General features: G+C 54.7%; 1 protein-coding gene across 1 annotated transcript in view; it reads right to left on the reverse strand.

The window, feature by feature from the left end:
- Window positions 1–11,456: 11,456 nt before the first annotated feature.
- Window positions 11,457–20,223, reverse strand: part of ANKMY1 (ankyrin repeat and MYND domain containing 1) — a 28,873-nt gene continuing 20,106 nt past the window's right edge. The window contains exons 11-15 of the mRNA XM_055587134.1: window positions 19,638–19,751; window positions 19,138–19,303; window positions 12,803–12,878; window positions 11,864–12,024; window positions 11,457–11,542 (exon numbers count right to left, since the gene is read on the reverse strand). Coding sequence (XP_055443109.1) covers window positions 11,457–11,542; window positions 11,864–12,024; window positions 12,803–12,878; window positions 19,138–19,303; window positions 19,638–19,751 — 603 coding nt within the window. The remainder of the gene's footprint in view (window positions 11,543–11,863; window positions 12,025–12,802; window positions 12,879–19,137; window positions 19,304–19,637; window positions 19,752–20,223) is intronic.

A 20,223-nucleotide genomic window follows, 5' to 3' on the forward strand; every position in this document is an offset into this window, starting at 1 on the left:
ACACCTGAAGCCCCAGCACACACAAACCTGTTTTCCGCGTCCTTCCCAAGACTCACCCCGCGCCCCCGCCACCGCTCCAGAACACAGAATGCTGGCTTCTGGGCAGAATCCCAACACCCACAAATTCCAGGCCCTTTATGTCAGCCACCAACATTCCAGGCCCAATGCCACCGCCCTTGCCCATCCCAAGCTGCCCCTGAGGCTGCGCCCGTCTTGGGTTCCCTGACCGCCCCAGCTCCAGCTCCCCGACTGTCTCCTCCTGAGGTTCCCCTGACCTTATCTGGCCCAGGCCCCAGCCTCCAACCCCAGCACTGCCCCTCCCCTCATGCTGAGGACATGGGCTCCCCTTATAGCGTCCCCGTGGCCCGCCCCCAGCCCCTGACTCCCCTGCTCTAAGAGGGAAGAGGGACCCACCAACCGCTCTACCCACCCCCCTCGCTCCACTTCCCAGAGCTCGCCTGCTCTGGGGTACGCCCACCTCGGACACCGCCGGCCACCTGCCTGCTCGCTGGCCCCTCCGCCTGCAGCCCTGTCTGTCCCCCGTCCTCCCCCACCGTCCTCATGACGGACTCTGAGGGCCACCGTGGCCCCGCGCTCCGCAGTCACCCACGATCACCCTGGGACACCGCGCCCTCCGCGGTCCTGCCTTCTGCCGGCCCCGCCTCAGCTGCCCTCGGGGCAGGTCTGGGGCAGGGGGCAGGGCTTCTCTTCCCAGCCCGAAGGAGGGCCAGAGTCCAGGAGGGTGGACGAGAGAAGCCTGGAGGGCAGGGAGGTGAGAGTGAGGGTCCTGGAGGACGGGGTGAGGGGGCATTGGGCACACACTCGAGCTGGAGTGGGGGAGGGGGGCCAGGTAGGGGAGGGGAGAGGTGAAGCGCCTCGGACCACTCACTCCCCGCAGACAGACTCCTCAGCAGCTGTCTGGAGAGGCGGCCCCAGGGAACCCGGCCCTCCAGCCACTTGGCATGACCCTCTACACACTGACAGGCGCACATGGACACACACACTCACACACTCATCCGCCTCAGCTGAACAGGGCAGGAGAGACCCCAACCCCCCATGCCCTGTCTCCCCTTCCTGCTTCTGTGGGCGGCCCCCTCCCCTGTCCCTCCCTCCCCTCGCCCTCCGTCAACCCTTTCTCCCCTGCCCCTCCTCTCCCCCCTCCCCCTCCTCTCCCCCCTCCCCCTCCCCACTTTTCTCTGCAGCCCTGCCTCCCAGATGCTCCCACACGCTATTTCTGCACTGAACTCTGACCCCAGCAATCCCCCTGGCCAAACCTTGACCCCCATCAGTCACTTTGACCCCCGCTTATCACTGTCATATGGTCCCCACTGCCTGTTGGTGGGCTCACTCCCCTCTCCCTGACGCTCAGCCAAGCACCGGAGGGACCAGACCAGGCCAGCTCTCAGCCCAGCCCCTGGCAGGCAGCCTGAGCAGACGGCCCTGAGCACCGCTACCCAGGGACCCGGCATGTACCCCACCCACCAGCCTCCAGCAGATGACGGACCATCCCCCACGATGATGACGGGGCGGGCCCACAAGGGAGGGTCCGCAGGTTCCCCAGGGCCCAGGCCGTAGGGGGACAGGTGGGGCCTCCCTGGCCTGCTGGGAGCCCTCCCGTTTGCAGCCTGAGTGACCGCAGCTCCAAGTTCTCAGAGAGCTAAGGGGCCGGGTGGCCCGCCCAGCAGCCAGAGAAGGGAGGCAGGATATGGGCGCCTCTTCTCACTCAGAGGGCAGAAGCTGGGGTGGTGGGGGGGCCTCTGTAAGAGCACAGAACTTTCTGGAAAGGAAGCTTGGCTTTGCAGGAGCCCCAGGGATGAGTGACATCCACTTTGCTCCACGCACACTGGCAGTGCCAGGCCCCTACACGGTCTGAGTCTGTCCGCGGGAGAAAGGAGCCCAGCCCAAGCCGTCCGTGAATCCGAAATCGCAACTGGCTGCCTGAGGCACTCAGGGCCTGAGGGGGCGGCCTTCGGCTTGGTTGCAACCCCGCTCCAGCCGGAGTCTCTGAGGACAGCAACGTGGGAGGGGAGCAGCCGGCAGGGAGGACCCTTGGCCCAGAGCTGGGCATGGACAAGGGCTGACGGAGCACACGCTCCCATCACCACGGTGACCCCCAGGGGCGAGGCAGGAGGCGCTGAGTTTCCAGGAGAGAGAGGGAGGTGAGCTCAGCCCTGGCCTGTGGCCTGAGGGTGGCAGGGCTGGGGAGACGGTGCCCCACCCAAGTGAAAACACACAGGGGCACGGCACCCGCTCGGGAGCAAGATAACAGAGCAGGGTGCAGCCCACGGGGAGGGGAGCTGCGAGCCGGGATGACTGACTTCAGTGGGGCAACCACAGGAAGGCAGGCCGTGAGCCCTGCTGTTAAACCAGAGGCCAAGAGTGCTCCCTGGAAGTCACAGAGGGTGCGGCATCCACCGCAGCCTCAACCAGCGAGCCCGGGAAGGGACGGACCGGGCGTCACGGGCTGCAGAGCCCACAGCCGACCGCCCAGAGAGCCGGGGACAAGCGGTGGCCACGGCTGCCTGCGCGGCTGCATGCTGGGGGGCCCGCGGCCGGGCCCCTGGGGACGGCACTGGGGCTCACCGCAGCAGCTGCAGGTCAGCCACGGACACCGCTCCTGCCCTGGCCGAGGCCGACAGCTGTGGCCTTCTCCACACCAGGCCTCTGCCTCCTGGAACGTGGGCCCTGCGGGGCGGGGACCGGTGTCCTTGGCCTTTGCAGGGTCCTGGGAGCCCGGCGCACGCCGCGCGGCGGGGAGGCACTCAGGGCACAGGTTCACCACAGAGGAGTGGGCATCGCCTCGGGGGCGGCAGGGGGCAGGAGGGGACGCATGGCCGTGGCAGCGTTGGGGAGCCTACGATGAAGGCGGAGCTGAGCAGCCGGGTGCGAGGTGTGAAAGCGGATGACGGTGATTCCCACGTGACAGAAAGGATTAAACAACACAACACGGGGTTGACTGGAAGACAGCACAGGAAAGGGGCCGACTGTCTCCCAGACGAAACACTGAGGATAAGTACAGCTCCCACAAGACATTCCCGAACCTGACACTCAATCGACTGAGTGAGTATGGACAACAAACGGTCTCAGAGAGCAGGAGCTCTGGTGCGACTGTGCCCGGGTGGTGGGCCAGCACCCAGGACGGGCAGCAAATGGAAGGGGACACTCAGTCACCACTAATCCCGGGAAGTGAGCTCCAGCCAGGCGGCTCTCACGCCCTGCACCAAAATGAACTCTAGGCTGACTATACAGTTACACGTTCAGTTCTGTTCAGTCGCTCAGTCGTGTCCGACTCTTTGCAACCCCATAAACCGCAGCACGCCAGGCCTCCCTGTCCATCACCAACTCCCGGAGTTCACTCAGACTCACGTCCATCTACTCAGTGATGCCATCCAGCCATCTCATCCTCTGTCGTCCCCTTCTCTTCCCACCTTCAATCTTTCCCAGCATCAGGGTCTTTTCCAGTGAGTCAATTCTTCACATCAGGTGGACGGAGTATTGGAGTTTCAGTTTCAGCATCAGTCCTTCCAATGAATATTCAGGACTGATTTCCTTTAGGATGGACTGGCTGGATCTCCTTCCTGTCCAAGGGACTCTAAAGAGTGTTTTCCAACACCACAGTTCAAAAGCATCAATTCTTTGGCACTCAGCTTTCTTTATGGTCCAACTCTCACATGCATACATGACTACTGGAAAAACCATACCTTTGACTAGACAGACCTCTGTCAGCAAAGTAATGTCTCTGCTTTTTAATATGCTGTCTAGGTTGGTCATAACTTTTCTTCCAAGGAGCAAGTCTTTTAATTTCATGGCTGCAGTCACCATCTGCAGTGATTCTGGAGCCCAAAAAAACAGTCTCTCACTGTTTCCACTGTTTCCCCATCTATTTGCCATGAACTGATGGGACCAGATGCCATGATCTTAGTTTTCTGAATGTTGAAATTTAAGCCAACTTTTTCACTCTCACTTTCATCAAGAACTTCAGTTCTTCTTCGCTTTCTGCTATAAATGTGGTGTCATCTGCATATCTAAGGTTATTGATATTTCTCCTGGAAATCTAGATTCCAGCTTGTGCTTCATCCAGTCCAGCATTTCTCATGATGTACTCTGCATATAAGTTAAATAAGCAGGGTGACAATATACAGCTTTGACGTACTCCTTTTCCTATTTGGAACCAGTCTGTTGTTCCATGTCCAGTTCTAACTGTTGCTTCCTGACCTGCATACAGGTTTCTCAGGAGGCAGCTCAGGTAGTCTGGTATTCCCATCTTTTTAAGAACTTTCCACAGTTTGTTGTGATCCACACAGTCAAAAGCTTTGACAGAGTCAATAAAGCAGAAGTAGATGTTTTTCTGGAACTCTCTTGCTTTTTTGATGATCCAGCAGATGTTGGCAATTTGATCTCTGGTTCCTCTGCCTTTTCCAAATCCAACTTGAACATCTGGAAGTTCACAGTTCATGTACTGTTGAAGCCTGGCTTGGAGAACTTTGAGCATTACTTTGCTAGCGTGTGCTGCTGCTGCTGCTGCTGCTAATTCACTTCGGTCGTGTCCGACTCTGTGCGACCCCATAGACGGCGGCCCACCAGGCTCCTCCATCCCTGGGATTCTCCAGGCAAGAACACTGGAGTTGGTTGCCATTTCCTTCTCCATTGCTAGCGTGTGAGATGAGTGCAATTGTGCGGTAGTTTGAGCATTCTTTGGCATTGCCTTTCTTTGGGATTGGAATGAAAACTGACCTTTTCCAGTCCTGTGGCCACTGCTGAGTTTTCCATATTTGCTGGCATATTGAGTGCAACACTTTCACAGCATCATTTTTTAGGATCTGAAATAGCTCAACTGGAATTCCATCACCTCCACTAGCTTTGTTCGTAGTGATACTCTTTTTTTTTTTTTTTAAACTTTACATAATTGTATTAGTTTTGCCAAATATCAAAATGAATCCGCCACAGGTATACATGTGTTCCCCATCCTGAACCCTCCTCCCTCCTCCCTCCCCATTCCATCCCTCTGGGTCGTCCCAGTGCACCAGCCCCAAGCATCCAGTATCGTGCATCGAACCTGGACTGGCAACTCGTTTCATACATGATATTTTACATGTTTCAATGCCATTCTCCCAAATCTCCCCACCCTCTCCCTCTCCCACAGAGTCCATAAGACTGTTCTATACATCAGTGTCTCTTTTGCTGTCTCGTACACAGGGTTATTGTTACCATCTTTCTAAATTCCATATATATGCATTAGTATACTGTATTGGTGTTTTTCTTTCTGGCTTACTTCACTCTGTATAATAGGCTCCAGTTTCATCCACCTCATTAGAACTGATTCAAATGTATTCTTTTTAATGGCTGAGTAATACTCCATTGTGTATATGTACCACTGCTTTCTTATCCATTCATCTGCTGATGGACATCTAGGTTGCTTCCATGTCCTGGCTATTATAAACAGTGCTGCGATGAACATTGGGGTACATGTGTCGTAGTGATACTTTCTAAGGCCCACTTGACTTCACTCTCCAGGATATCTGGCTCTAGGTGAGTGATCACACCATCGTGATTCCTGGGTCATGAAGATCTTTTTTGTATAGTTCTTCTGTGTATTCTTGCCACCTCTTCTTAATATCTTCTGCTTCTGTTTCGTCCATACCATTTCTGTCCTTTATTGAGCCCATCTTTGCATGAAATGTTCCCTTAGTATCTCTAATTTTCTTGAAGAGATCTCTAGTCTTTCCCATTCTATTGTTTTCCTCTTTTTCTTTGTACTGATCACTGAGGAAGGCTTTCTTATCTCTCCTTGCTATTCTTTGGAACTCTGCATTCAAATGGGTATACCTTTCCTTTTCTCCTTTGCCTTTTGCTTCTTTTCATAGCTATTTAAGGCCTCCTCAGACAATCATTTTGCCTTTTTGCATTTCTTTTTCTTGGGGATAGTCTTTATCCCTGTCTCCTGTACAATGTCATGAACCTCTGTCCATAGTTCTTCAGGCACTCTATCAGATCTAGTCCCTTAAATCTATTTCTCACGTCCACTGTATAATCGTAAGGGATTTGATTTAGGTCATACCTGAATGGTCTAGTGGTTTTCCCACTTTCTTCAATTTAAGTCTGAATTTGGCAATAAGGAGTTCATGATCTGAGCCACAGTCAGCTCCCAGTCTTTTTTTTTTTTTTTTTTTTTTGCTGATTGTATAGAGCTTCTCCATATTTGGCTGCAAAGAATATAATCAATCTGATTTTGGTGTTGACCATCTGGTGATGTGCATGTGTAGAGTCTTCTCTTGTGTTGTTGGAATAGGGTGTTTCCTATGACCAGTGCATTCTCTTGGCAAAACTCTATTAGCCTTTGCCCTGCTTCATTCTGTACTCCAAGGCCAAATTTGCCTGATACTCCAAGTATCTCTTGACTTCCTATTTTGCATTCCATTCCCCTATAATAAAAATCTTTTTTGGGTGTTAGTTCTAGAAGGTCTTGTAGGTCTTCATAGAATCATTCAACTTCAGCTTCTTCAGCATTACTGGTCGGGGGATAGACTTGGATTACTGTGATATTGAATGGTTTGCCTTGGAAATGAACAGAGATCATTCTGTCACTTTTGAGATGACATCCAAGTACTGCATTTCAGACTCTTTTGTTGACTTTGATGGCTACTCCATTTCTTCTAAGGGATTCTTGCCCACAGTAGTAGATATAATGGTCATCTGAGTTAAATTGAACCATTCCAGTCCATTTTAGTTTGCTGATTCCTAAAATGTCAGTGTTCACTGTTGCCATCTGCTGTTTGACCACTTTCAATTTGCCTTGATTCATGGACCTAACGTTCCAGGTTCCTATGCAGTATTGCTCTTTACAGCATCAGATTTTACTTCTGTCACCAGTCACATCCACAACTGGGTGTTGTTTTTGCATTGGCTCCATCTCTTCATTCTTTCTGGAGTTATTTCTCCACTGATCTCACTGGCATTGGAGGGACTGTGAGGAGATACCCCATATCCAAGGGCAAAGGAGAAGCCACAGAGATAGTAGGAGGGGAAAATCCTGTTTGGAATCATCCCCATACCTGCCAGAGACACTTACAGGGCTCAAAGATACCTCGTGCACATGAGGACCCAGAGACCCCACAGATACTGAGCCAGATCTGTCTTTGAGTGTCTCCTGTGGAGGTATGGGTCAGCATGGCCTGTCTTTGAGTGTCCTCTGTGGAGGTAAGGGTCAGCATGGCCTGTCTTTGAGTGCCCTCTGTGGAGGTAAGGGTCAGCATGGCCTGCTGCAGGGGTAGGGGCTTTAGGTACCGCAGACTGGGTGTGACGTAAGCCCTCTTGGAGGAGGTTGCCATTAACTCCACCATAGAGCTGCCAGAACTTAGTCAGGAAAGGGGAAACAGACTCCTGGAGGGCACAAACAGAACCTTGTGCACACCAGGACCCAGGAGAAAGGAGCATTGGCCCCACAGGAGACTGACCCGGACTTGCCGTGAGTGTTCAGGAGTCTCCGGCAGCGGCGTGGGTCTCGGGGGCCCGCTGCAGGGTCGGGGCACTGAGCGCAGCAGTGCATCATGGGACCTTTGACGGAGCTCACCACTATCCTCATCACTGGCCTCAGGTCAAATAACAGGGAGGGAGCACAGCCCCACCCTTCAACAGAAAATTGGATTAAAGACTTACTGAGCATGGCCCCGCCCATCAGAACAAGACCCAGCTTCCCCCTCAGTCAGTCTCTCCCATCAGGAAGCTTCCATAAATGCCTCTTATCCTTCTCCATCAGAGGGCAGACAGAATGAAAACCACAATCACAGAAAATGAACCAACCTGATAACATGGACCACAGCCTTGTCTGTCTAAATGAAATTATGAACCATGCCATGTGGGGCCACCCAAGACGGACGGGCCATGGTGGAGAGTTCTGACAAAACGTGGTCCACTGGAGAAGGGAATGGCAAACCACTTCAGCACTCTTGCCTTATGAACCCCATGAACAGTATGAAAAGGCAAAAAGATAGGACCCTGAAAGATGAACTCCCCAGGTCAGTAGGTGCCCAATATGCTACTGGAGAAGAGTGGAGAAATAACTCCAGAAAGAATGAAAAGTTACAGGTAAGCAGGTGAAAACCGTAGTGTAAGAATCTGGGCGCAGCCTCGTACAGTCTCATCCAGGGTTGCTTCCTAAGCACGCTAGCAAACTGGGCCCTCAAGGACAGGACGGATGGAGTGGACCGCAGAGTAGACACTTCCACCTGGCCAAGTTCAACTGGGAGAAGGCCCTTCCCGTGGCAGCCAGAGGCAGGGTGTGGTGTGCTTTAGGGAGTCCTCACGAGTCAGGGAGAGCAAACCTCCCCAGGAGAAGCAGGCAAGAGAAAAACAAATGCAGAATCAATGTGTGGAAGTGAGCTGTGAGCTGAGGGGTGCGACACCCTGGGAACTGGACGGGCCGACACCACCAGAGCCCAGGGCTGGCAGGGCAGGGGAGGGACACGACCAATGACCTCCAGAGGGTGAGCCATGGACGCAGAACAAAGGTGTGAAGAGCTAATCCCCGTGAATTTAGACAAACTGGAAAATGGGCCAACAATGTGTGTGCAGCAGCCTTGCACACGTGGACGGTGAACGCACAAGCCCATCAAAGGCACATCAGGCAGACGTGCTGGGGTTCCTGCGTGGAAGCGACAGGACCCCACAGGGTGCTAGGAAGGCAGGCTAAGGTTCAAAGCGAACCTTTGTTTGGATGGATGGATGGACAGATGGAGTGCATGGAAAAGCACATGTGTGTGCACGGGGTGCTGGAGGACATATGTGCGTGTGTGCACGTGTGCACAGATTAAAACCTAAACACATTCAGGGGCATTATCCTTGAGTAGACTGGGATGCTTTATGCTGATTTCATCTTGCACAACCAGAATAAAGACTGTCTTCATTTGGGGAAAATGATGTTGCTGATAAATAGCACAAAAAGAGGCTCACGGCCTAGATTACAATATGACCATCCTCCCCCTTTAGACATGCATGTGTGTGTGTTGTTCAGTCGCTAAGTCATGTCAGACTCTTTGAAACCCATGGACTGCAGCACGCCAGGCCTCCTTGTCCATCGCCAACTCCTGGAGTTTGCTCAGACTCATGTCTATTGAGTCGGTGATGCCATCCAGCCATCTCATTCTCTGTCGTCCCCTTCTCCTCCTGCCCTCAATCTTTCCCAGCATCAGGGTCTTTTCAAATGAGTCAGCTCTTCGCATCAGGTAGCCAAAGTATTGGAGTTTCAGCTTCAACATCAGTCCTTCCAATGAACACCCAGGACTGATCTCTTTTAGGATGGACCGGTTTGGGGACTCTTAACAGTCCTTTCCAACAGCACAGTTCAAAAGCATCAATTCTTCAGCACTCAGCGTTCTTCATGGTCCAACTCTCACATCCATACGTGACTACTGGGAAAACCATAGCTTTGACTGTACAGACCTTTGTCAGCAAAGTGATGTGTCTGCTTTTTAATATGTTGTCTAGGTTTGTCATAGCTTTTCTTCCAAGCATCTTTTAGCTTCATGGCTGCAGTCACCATCCACCGTGACTTTGGAGCCCAAGAAAATAAAGTCTGTCACTGTTCCCACTGGTGTCTATATAGACTCTCAGATGAAATTGGAAGTACACACACCAAAATGTCAACTGCAGTAATTTCAAGGTGCTGGGATAACTGTTATTTCCCATTTCTTACTTTTGTGTATACATGTTCTGTAACTTGTAAGAAGTCATCGTTAGGAAAGTTTTCCTTCTGGCAGATGAACCAGGAAGGTGCTCCACAGCCACGTTATGTGTCCCAGGGTGGCTTGCAGCCAGAACTGGCTGAGGCAGGTCCAGAGGCCCACACACAGCCTCCACGGGGAGCCCCTCTGCACAGCTAGCCCAGCTCCAGGGCGACAGCCAGGCCCTCTCCTCTGCCCAGCTGCCTTCCTCAGCCCTGCCTGGAGCAGCAGATGGGGCGGCCCCCGGCGAACTTCCCTCGGGGTAGGAGGGAGCCCCACAAGGGAGCCCGGCCCTCGACAAGACACCCTGGAAATCAGGCCAAACCAGCACGGCTGCAGACACTGCCCTGACCAGCGAAAAGCCTTCTGGGTTGGGGTCCTCCCCTGCTGGGCTGCAACCCCCCACCTCCTCTGCCACCTGCCCACCCCGCCCCCCACCATTCTGCTCTCAGCAGCAATCCCCTCCCTGGAGCACCTACCACCTTCCTGCTGGAAGATGGGGTCCCCGTCCCTCACGCCTCACCACCCCTCCTCCCGCCCCTCCATGGGGGCAGACGCGCCACCCGGGACCCCCATTCCTGGCTCACGGTCACCCTCTAGTTTCCTCTCCGTCTCAACTGGGGGTGATTCCCACATCCACCAGCCCCCTAGAACAGCCCTGGCAAAGCAGACGTTCAGTAAATGCACGTGGAAGAAACGGATGCCCTGGCCACTAGTGGGCATCCTGGAGCCCGTGGGCAGGAACGGGAGGTGCCGCCCCACCTCCTGTGAGCTGTGATGAGCCCAGACACCCCCACCTCCCAGCGGCACCTCCAGAGCACACTCCAGTCCTGATGTGCACACACCGCCCTCCTCTCCCGACAGACAGCCGAGGCCAGGGGGCCAGCAAGACCACTGGCCAGATGCAGAGCCCCTGGCCTGGGTAGGGCTGCATGCATGCCTGCTGTCGATTCAGTCGTGCTGAGTCCTTGGGGTCCCATGGACTGTCGACCACCGGGCTCCTCTGTCCATGGGGCTCTCCATGCAAGAACACTGGAGTGGGCTGCAATGCCCACCTCCAGGGGATCTTCCCCACCCAGGGATTGAACCTGCGTCTCTTATGTGTCCTGCACTGGCAGGCGGATTCTTTTACCACCAGCGCCACCTGGGAAGCCACGTCGGGGTGGAGAGGGTTAAAACCCCTCCAGGGGGGCTGCTTTATTTCAGGTCAGTGAGCAGAAACCCCGCCCTAGAGTCCTCAGGGCCAGCAGCCCAGAGGCGGCCCCACAGGCGGGTGCCAGCAGAGGGGACCGGCAGCCCAGACTGCCTGGCCGCGGAGCCCAGCGCTGCTTCTTCACTGAGATCCGTCCACCCTCCAGGACTCCTCCTCCTGCTGCTCCCCTGGATAAGAAACTGGCAGGGAGCGGGGAGCCTGGAGGTGAGGGGCCAGGCCGTCCCCGAGGAGCCCACGTGCCCGCGCAGGACAGTGGCTGCTGCTGGAAGCACCGCCCAGAGCAGTCTCTGCTCTTGGGCCTCCCCTCTTCCCACCGCAGCAGGGGCACCCGGAGCCCAGGGCCCGACGTGGGGTAAGCGCTGCACAGGCACGCTCTGCTCAGAGCTCACACGTGTGCGGGATACACGGTGAGAACCAGGTGTCAGGGTAACTGCTCCTCAGAGATGACCCAGGCCTCTGTCCTGCAGCCCCTGAGGTGAGGGCGCTGTGGCCAGATCCAGGGTGCCCCCCACAGCAGTCTGTTACTAAAAGACCCATTTCACAGAGTGGGAAATGGAGGTGATGCTCCAGGGGCACGGGCCCAGAGGCAGGGGTCCGTCCAGCCTCTTCACTGGAGCCGAGGACAGGGTCTAAGAAAGAACAGGGCATCCCTGCTTCCCCCCACCCCGACCCCAACAGGGCCCAGGCCGCCTAGCCATGTCCCAGGGGACAGCTCTGCGCAGCGGCCCACCCACCAGCGGCCTTGCCGTAGCAGCAGGGCCAGGGAGAGTCATCGCCCTCAGCCCCGGGCTCTCCTCCCTGCGTGCCTCCCTGTCCCCACACAGCCCCCTCCCCGGGAATTCCACAAAGTGGCTTGAACTGCGGAGATTTGGGGGCATGACCGGGGTCACCCTGCCGGCCCTGCAGCAGCCCAGCCACCGCCTGGACTCACCGATGGCCATGAGGGCGTTGCAGTCCTTCTTGTGGAAGTCGGACCAGGCCTTGGTCTTGCAGTACTTGCTGCAGGTCAGGATCCCATAGCAGCGGGTGCACGGTGCCAGGCGCACCCCGATGGAGCGGCCGCACTGGTAACAGAACTTGAAGAAGGGAATCCTGCAAGGGAGCGGGCGGGCAGTCAGGGGGTGCCCGGCACGTGTGCCTGAGGCCCTGGGCGCCGGGACCTGCCACGTCCCGCACTCAGAGCGGCCGGCGAGTGAGCCCTGGTCTAAGCATGTCCAGCCCAGTGCTACCAAGAACAGGAAACAAGCCCCCACCCTGTGCTGGCCAACCCGAGCGGGCAGGAAATTACACCCCCCTACTCGGAGACCCTCACGTCATTACCATGGCAAGGGGGTGGGAGGAGTCTGCAGTGGGGGAGCCGGTTCTGGGCGGGCCTGCAGGGGGTATGGGGCAGTGAGCTGGGTGCATGCCCTTCCCGCTCCCGCCCACCCACCCCCACCCTGCCCACCAGGGTTTCCTGGGCAGAAACTATCTGGGATGCCCATGGGGATAACACAGCACTGGGCATCCAGAGACTGCCCCCAACAGCAGGGACGGGGCAGAGCTGAGGCCCAAGGGGGCCAGCAGTGGAGGGGCAGGGAGGGTGTGGGGCGCAGGGCAGCACCTCCGCCTTGACGGGCGTGGGGGGGCATCTCTGAGCAGCAGAGCTGGGCTTACCCCCACTTAGCCACTCCCCCCACTGGGGGCCATGGAACCCACCCAGAGCCACCGAGGCCAGTCCACAAGGGAGTCTGCAACGCCCCCTGCCCCCATCCTGGCTTGAGCCATGGCCGGCAGCAGAGCTGGGCCTCTCAGGAGCGACCCTGCCCCGGGCAGGGAGGTCACAGCGGGCTCAGCAGCACCACCCAGCCGGGCAGCACCCAGCACTTACTGCTCCTGCTCCGGCAGGTCCTGCCCCTTGGGCATGCCGCCCCTCCGCTTCAGCCGGAGGCAGGGGGCCAGCTCCGCTGCACCGAGAGAGACCCACGTCAGCCTCCAAGGCCCCCAGTCGTGCGTGATGCCCACGTGTGGAGGGCGGCACTGTGCTGCCCGCCTCCACCACCCGGTGAGCCTCCTCCCCGGCCCTGCAAGGCCGGCGGGGTGGGCAGCACAGTGCTTGAGTGGCCCCCAGCAGGTCCGAGGGCGCAGAGCGGGGTGCGTCTGTGAGCTCTGCAAGCCTCCTGGCCGTCGGCCCCAGCTCCGGGTTCCTGACTCCACCTTTAATGGCCACGGGGCAGCAGCAGGTTCCCTCTGGCCTTGGCCAGCTCACACGCCCCTCTGGTCTGGAGACCCTTGGCTCTGCTCTCTGACCACTGGCAGCAGGACGCCCAGAGGGCTGGGGACAGGACAGCAGCGAGCCCCCACAGTAATCAGCTGATGCTCAACCACACCCTCTGCTTTCCTGTCCTTAGACAATGCATCAGTCCTCTCAAGGAAGGCCACGCACCCTCCACTCCCCCGGCACTCCTTAACACGCAGGAGCCCCACAGAGAAACACCCGTTGGCCAGGAGAGTAGAGAACGTGGGAGACCCTCCTTCCGCGCTCTTCATGCCCCCCAGCCCCCAGGACTGCTCCCCATGCTGTTGTGGGGTCCGGAAGCAGCTCTGTGAGTGACAGAGTGGGCAGGGCCAACGTACCCTCCAGAACCACCTCACACCAGAGTGACGCTTCTGGGGGAGCTGGCGATAAAGCAAGATGTAACTTTAACTCTCCTTTCCAAATCAGATGCCTTTCATTCATTTTTGTTGTCTAATTGCATAGTTTACAATTCTGGCGCAATGTTACACAGAAGGGGGGGAGAGAACACGTTGCCGTCTTCTTCCCGACCTTGGGGTGAGCGTGTGCCCAGCCTCTCAACACTGACTTGATGTGTGCTGTGGGGGTTTTCTCACAGGCGCCCTTCATCATGTTAAAGCAATGCCCTTCTCTTCTTTGCTGTGTGTTTCATCATGAAAGGATGTTGGATTTTCTACATCAGTTTTCTTTTTTTACATCAACTGAATTTTTTCTTTCATTTTAATAGTGTGGTATATTACATTGACAATTTTGTTGTTGCTAAACCTTCCTTGCGTTTCTGGAGTGGATCCCCCTGAGTCACGGTAGGCAGTTCTTCGGCACGATGCTGAGTGTGGCTTGCTGCTGTATGTGTATTTCTGGCCACAGTGTGCAGCATGGGGATCTTAGCTGCCCAACCAGGGATGGGCCTCGTGCCCCTGCCTTGGAAGCACAGAGACTTAGCCACTAGACTGTCAGGGAAGTCCCAGTTCATTAGTATTTTGTTGTAGATTTTTGCATTTATATTCATAAAGGATATTGGTCTTTAGTTTTCTTATAATGCTATTGTCTGGCTTTGGAATCAGTAATGAGGCTTCATAAGTTAGGAAGTGTTCCTTTCTCTTTAATTTTCTCATTTAATTTTCTAACGAAAAGGGTTTGTGCTAATTCCATGTTAAATGTTTGGTATACTTTACCAATGGAGCCATCTGTACCTGGGTTTCCCTTTGTTGTGAGGTTTTCTGTTACTCAATCTTTTTAATTGTTATAAATCTGGGCAGGTTTTTAATTCCCTCTTTAATGAGTTGTGGTAGATGCTGTTTTCAGCAGCTTGTCCATCTCATCTTGGTGCTCCAACTCGTCATAAAGTTGTTCATAGTATTCTCTCATACTTCTTTTCACTCCTAAATCTTTGGTAGTAATATCTACTCTTTTAATTCTTTTAGTAATTTGAGTCTTCATTTTTTTCCTGGTAAATCTAGCCAAATGTGTCCGTTTTCCTGATTTTTTCAATGAACCATTTCCAAGGTTTACTGATATTCTCTATTACTTTTCTATCCTCTATTTCACTAATATTCTCTCTAAAAGACACATATACATTTATCTAGCTGGCAAACTAGCTTATTTTAGGTTTAGTGAGCTCTTCTTTTGCAGGTGTTTTAAGGAGCAAGGTTAGGCTATTGATTGCGATTTTCTTTTTAATATAGGCATTCATAGCTATACATTTCCCTGTAATCACTGCTTTAGTTGCATTCTGTAAGTTTTGATATGTTGTCTTCTTCTGCATTCATATCAAAGTACTTTCTAATTGCTTTTTTAATTTCTTCTTTGACCCCCTGGTTATTTAGAAGTGTATTGTTTTATGTGATATTTCCAAATGTCTTCCTGTTATACTCATTTCTAATTCCATTCTGTTGTGGCCAGAGTACCTAATTTGCATTCTTTCTATGCCTATAAATGTATTAAGAGTTTTGTGTGGGGGGGTTCTTTTGACCGAGCACATGGTCTGCCCTGGACAACATCCCACATGCACTTGAGAAGAATATGCATCTGAACTTTGGTGGGTATAGTGTCTGTAAATGCATTAGGTCTTGTGGTCTAATGTGTGTGTGTGTGTGTTCATTCAACTCAGTCATGCCTGACTCTTTGTGACCCCATGGACTGTAGCACACCAGGATTCCCTGTCCTCTCTAGTCTAACAGTATTGCTCAATCTTCTTTTCTCTATAATTTTGTGCCTAGATTTTCTACAAATTATTGAACATTGGAAATTGACACCCCCAACTATTTTATTATTGAATTATTTATGTTGCATTTCACATGTGTCTTTTCTGCTTTGTTTATTTGGGTGTCTGCTGGTAGGTCTCCCTGATTAACTGACTATTTCATCATTTAAAAATGTCCCTTTTTATTGTCCATAATATTTTTGCTTTAAAGTCCATTTTTAGATGACATAAGTGTAGCTATTCCAGCTTTCTCGTGGTTGTGATTTTCATGATGTAAGATTCTGTTTTCATTTTACTTCCAATCTATTTGCATCATTGAGTCTAAAATATGTCTCCTGTGGGGAGCATGTAAATGGACTTTTCTTATTTTTATTCAATCTAATGGTTTCTGCCTCTTGACTGTATTATTCAGTCCACTCATACTTAGCGTTATTCCTGACATCGCTGGGTTTACATTTGCTGTTTCACGTTTTGTTTTCTACGTGTCTCGTATTTTTGTCCTTCTACTCCTCCTTTATTTACGTTTTTGCATTAAGTGAATACTTTTAAATGTAATGTTTAATTTCTTTAATTATTTTAAACTATACTTTTGTTATTTCCTTGAAAGTGAAAGTGAAAGTCACTCAGTAATGTCTGACTCTTTGCGACTCCATGGACCATACAGCTCATGGAATTCTCCAGGCCAGAATACTGGAGTGGGTAGCCGTTCCCTTCTCCAGGGGATCTTCCCAACCCAGGGATCAAACCCAGGTCTCCTGCATTGCAGATGGATTCTTTACCAGCTGAACCGCCAGGATTACAATAAATAAAATCCATACATATATGCTTATAGTAATTTTTCTACAAAGTGGTTATAAATCATGCAAATTTCTTTTTAAACCTGTTAAGAAAACATGCATTTATTTTTTATTTTTACAATTAGCTCTGCCAGTGCTCTTTATTCACATGGGGGACTTGATTTCCATCTGGAGTTACGTGCTTTAGTACTTCCTGTAAAGCAGGACTACGAGGGACAAATTCTCAAGGGTTCCTTCTTCGGGAATGCCTTTCTGTCACCTTCATCCCGCTTTGCTGGGTCTAGGATTCTCAGCTGAAGCTTACCGCTTTGAGCGCTTGACTATGACGTACCACTGCCTCCTGGCCTCCGTGGCTTCTGACGAGGGGCCGACTGCTGACTTCACTGGGGTCCCCTTGTGACGAATCATTCGGTCTCAGTATTTTACCTGTCGTGTGTCTGTGGGTGTCTGTGTTTATCCTATTGGGAGTTCATTAAGCTCTCTGGATATATAGGTTGACGATTTTCAACAGATTTTGGGTGTTTTCCTCACGGTATCTTCCACCACACTTCCTGCTCCCCTCTCTCCATTACGCCCACGTGACTGTCGCTCAGCGGCACCCACGCTTCACTGGGGCCTGTTCATTTCCCACCATCACGCCCCTTCTGGGCTGACTGTCGCTCAGCGGTGCCCACGTTTCACAGGGGCCTGTTCATTTCCCACCATCACGCCCCCTCTGGGCTGACTGTCGTTCAGCGGCGCCCACGTTTCACGGGGGCCTGTTCATTTCCCACCATCACGCCCCCTCTGGGCTGACTCGTCATTTGTGTGTTGGGTGGTGTGCAGGTGACAGGGTAGGGGAGGCTTGTGTTTGAGTCGGGGGCAGGGGGGTGTTATGGACACACCTGTATCCTTCCAAGATTAATTTGCTGAAAGCCTAACCCCAATGCCACGAGACTTGGATGGGGGCTTTGGTGTGATGGGGCAGACCCCTCTGGTGGGATTAGTGCCCTGTAAAAAGAGGAAGTGCACACTCTCCCACCCGCGTCGAGGAGCCAGGAAGCAGCCCTCCCCAGAACCGGCCACGCCGGCTCCCGGAGCTCAGTCTCCAGCCTCCTGAACTGAGCAAACACCCGCTTGTTGTCTAGGCATCCCCCACCCTGCTGAACTCAGGCCATGGTACCTTCACAGCCCCGACCCAACGGGACAGGGAGGTCGTGTGTGGGCACGCAGCTATGAGGTGGTCGGCGGCCACGAGCTGGTGGAGGGTGAGTAGACGTGTGTGGCTGTGGGTGGGCTGGTGAGCGTGGGGGTGGGGAGGCTTATGATGGATGGTGGGTATATATGTGTAATAGGGTGCAAGGCGGTTCTGTGGGGAAGGATGGGATGAGTGTGCACGTGGGGAGGAATAGTGTGGGTATGTGGGGGGGTGAGGGGGTTGATCCCTGGGGGCTTGTGTGGGGGCTGGGCTGGGGTAGCAGGTGTGTGAGGACAGGGGTGTGAGGGGTGGTGGAGGTGAGCAGTTGGTAGGGATGTGTGTGAGCGGGTAGGTGGGCATCTGGTTAGTAACTATTTGTGGGCGGGGGAACAGGGGTCTTATTTTGTGCGTGCAGGAAGTTTGGATATTGGGGTGTGTGTGCGACAGAGGTGGGTGAGGAGCTGAGGGTGCGCAGGTCTGTGGGGGATTTGGCAGGTTTGTGTTAGTGTATGAGTGTGTGTGCAGCAGTGAGGAGTGCTGTGTATGGAAGGTGGGCATCTCGGGGCTGTGGGGTGCAGACAGGCGGTGTGTGGAAAGGTAGGTGGGTGTGGGCTTGGAGGTTGTGTGTATATGGATGTGTGTGGATGGGGGCCTGGCAGGTGGGGGAGGTGGGGAGGCTGGTCCATGTGTGTGTGAGCACATGCATGGGTGGTGGGCAGGGCGGCGATGTTGCTGGGGGCTTGGGGGGGGGTACATGTAAGGGAGTCGAGCAGGGCGGAGCATCAGGGTGCCCCCGCCCAGCTGCTCTCTGAGCACCCCCTGGCATCACCTCTGTCTCCCCGTCACCTGTTGTGCGGGTTCCGGGCAGCGGAAGGGAGCAGAGGTGTGGCTGAGAGGCCACCTGTCCCAGCCCCCCACACAGGCAGCCGTGCCCCAGGCTCACCGCTCACCCTGCCCCACCCCCCTCTCCTGGAAGGCACAGCCCCTCCCCTGGGTCCATGGGCTGCCCCGGGAGTCCACTCTCTTTTGCCAGCTGAGCCAGGAGACAAGCTCCTCGTCTGTGTGCCATGGGGTTCTGGATCCTTCGCCCACTCCCGAGGACCGGCCTGGCTCTCACTCAAGACTGCAGCTCAGGCTGGCTCTCCATGGGGCTAGACCGCAGGGCGCTCGGGAGAGGGTGACCCAGGGCTTCACCCCTCGACCAGGCTGTCTACCAGCTCCACCCCCAGGGCGCAGCTCACCAAGCATACCGCAGGGCAGGGTCCCTCGCCCCCACCCCCCGTGCAGGCACGTCGCCCCTCCTCAGGTGTCTTATCCCCCACCGTGGCAGCGGGGCAGGCAGGGGGTGGGGCCGGCTGGGACACTGGACAAAGGTGATGCTCCCAGACCTGTGATGGGGCCCCCCAATTTCTCTTCCCAGGCTCACCTCCCCAGCCCGGGAACCCCCTTCTCAATTCCCCTTGCAGACATCCTTGGCAGAACATCTGAGGGCCAGGTGGACACTGGCCCAGCAGGCGTGTCCCTTCCTGGCCCACCCCACAGAGCCTCCTGGAGCCAGACCTTCGGGGGATGCAGCCCCTAGAAGAAGGCACCCATGCTCTTCCACAATGCATAAAGCCTGGCACACACACTCAGGCCAAGGGGGCCTCCGGGTCGGCTCTGAGCTGCCTGAGGAGCCCACTGCAGCTGCCCACCCCGCTGGCTGCCCACCATGCCCACGCTCCCACCCTGCCCGAGCGCCCGCCACACCCACCTCTCTTGCTCAGATGCAGCACCTTTGGGTCCCACTGGCACTCCTTGGCAAAGACAGCCTGCCGCAGCTGGAGGCCCATGTATTCCAGGAGCTTCTTCCGGGCCAGAAATGTCTCCCGCTCTGCGGGCATCAGCATGTGGAAGGGGCAGTGGGCTATCTTCCGGTCCTGCAACCCAGCACTGGTCACCACCTCTGAGCACGGGGCACCTGGCCCCCAGTCCACAAGGGGGAGCAGGTCCAGCAGCCCTGGCCCACCGCCGACACGGGAGTACACTGTGGTCGCGGCGATGATTGTGAGGACAGACCAGGATAACGCTCAGAGAGCTGGCACACAGGCAGCCGTGCTGGCAGCACATGCTTGGGGCCCTGGACTTTCCCTTCTAGGAAGCTGGGGGAGGACTTTGGTCAGAGGCACGAGGGACCTTTGGCCCACCTTGCCCAAGAGTTGCTAAAAGAAAGCCCCAGATCCACCCCCATCGCCAGTGAGAGACTCAACCCACCTGGAAGAATCTGAAATAGCCATAGTCAACGGCTGTGCCCACGGCCGTTTTGTCCCCCTGTGAGAGCCTCACAGGGTTCAGGATGTCAGCCCCGTAATTAATGAGCCGGTCAATCTGTGGAGAACAGAGCCCACGTCAAAGGCTCGCATTTGCCCCAGCCACCAGGGGGCTGTCACCCCCAGCAAGAGAGCAGGGCCGGGCTCCTGGCCCCTGCGTGACCCAGCCGGGCCACCCTCCCAGGTGTGCGGAGTGTCAGCAAGACAGACAAGACAGACGGACAAGACATTAGGGTGGTGTGTCCTCAGAGCGACCCTCAGAGCAAGGTCCTCGGGCGGCCCTCCCTGACCCAACCGCACCCCCAGGGCACCCTGCTGAGGTCTGGCAAGTGGCAGGAGGGCAAACCCCAAACCGGCCTGTTTGAGAGACTGGGACCTGGGCCCCTTGCTGCAGCGCTTGCACCTGAACACACGTCTCCTTCGGAAACAAAATACACAGAAACCAAATGGACTAAAAATAGCCGGGTGCAGGTGCAGTTGAGGCAGATTATGGACAAGATACATAAAGACCAGAAACCCAGCTGCCCCTT

The sequence above is a fragment of the Bubalus kerabau genome, chromosome 6 (genome assembly GCF_029407905.1).
Source record: "Bubalus kerabau isolate K-KA32 ecotype Philippines breed swamp buffalo chromosome 6, PCC_UOA_SB_1v2, whole genome shotgun sequence".
Classification (NCBI taxonomy): Eukaryota; Metazoa; Chordata; class Mammalia; order Artiodactyla; family Bovidae; genus Bubalus; species Bubalus kerabau.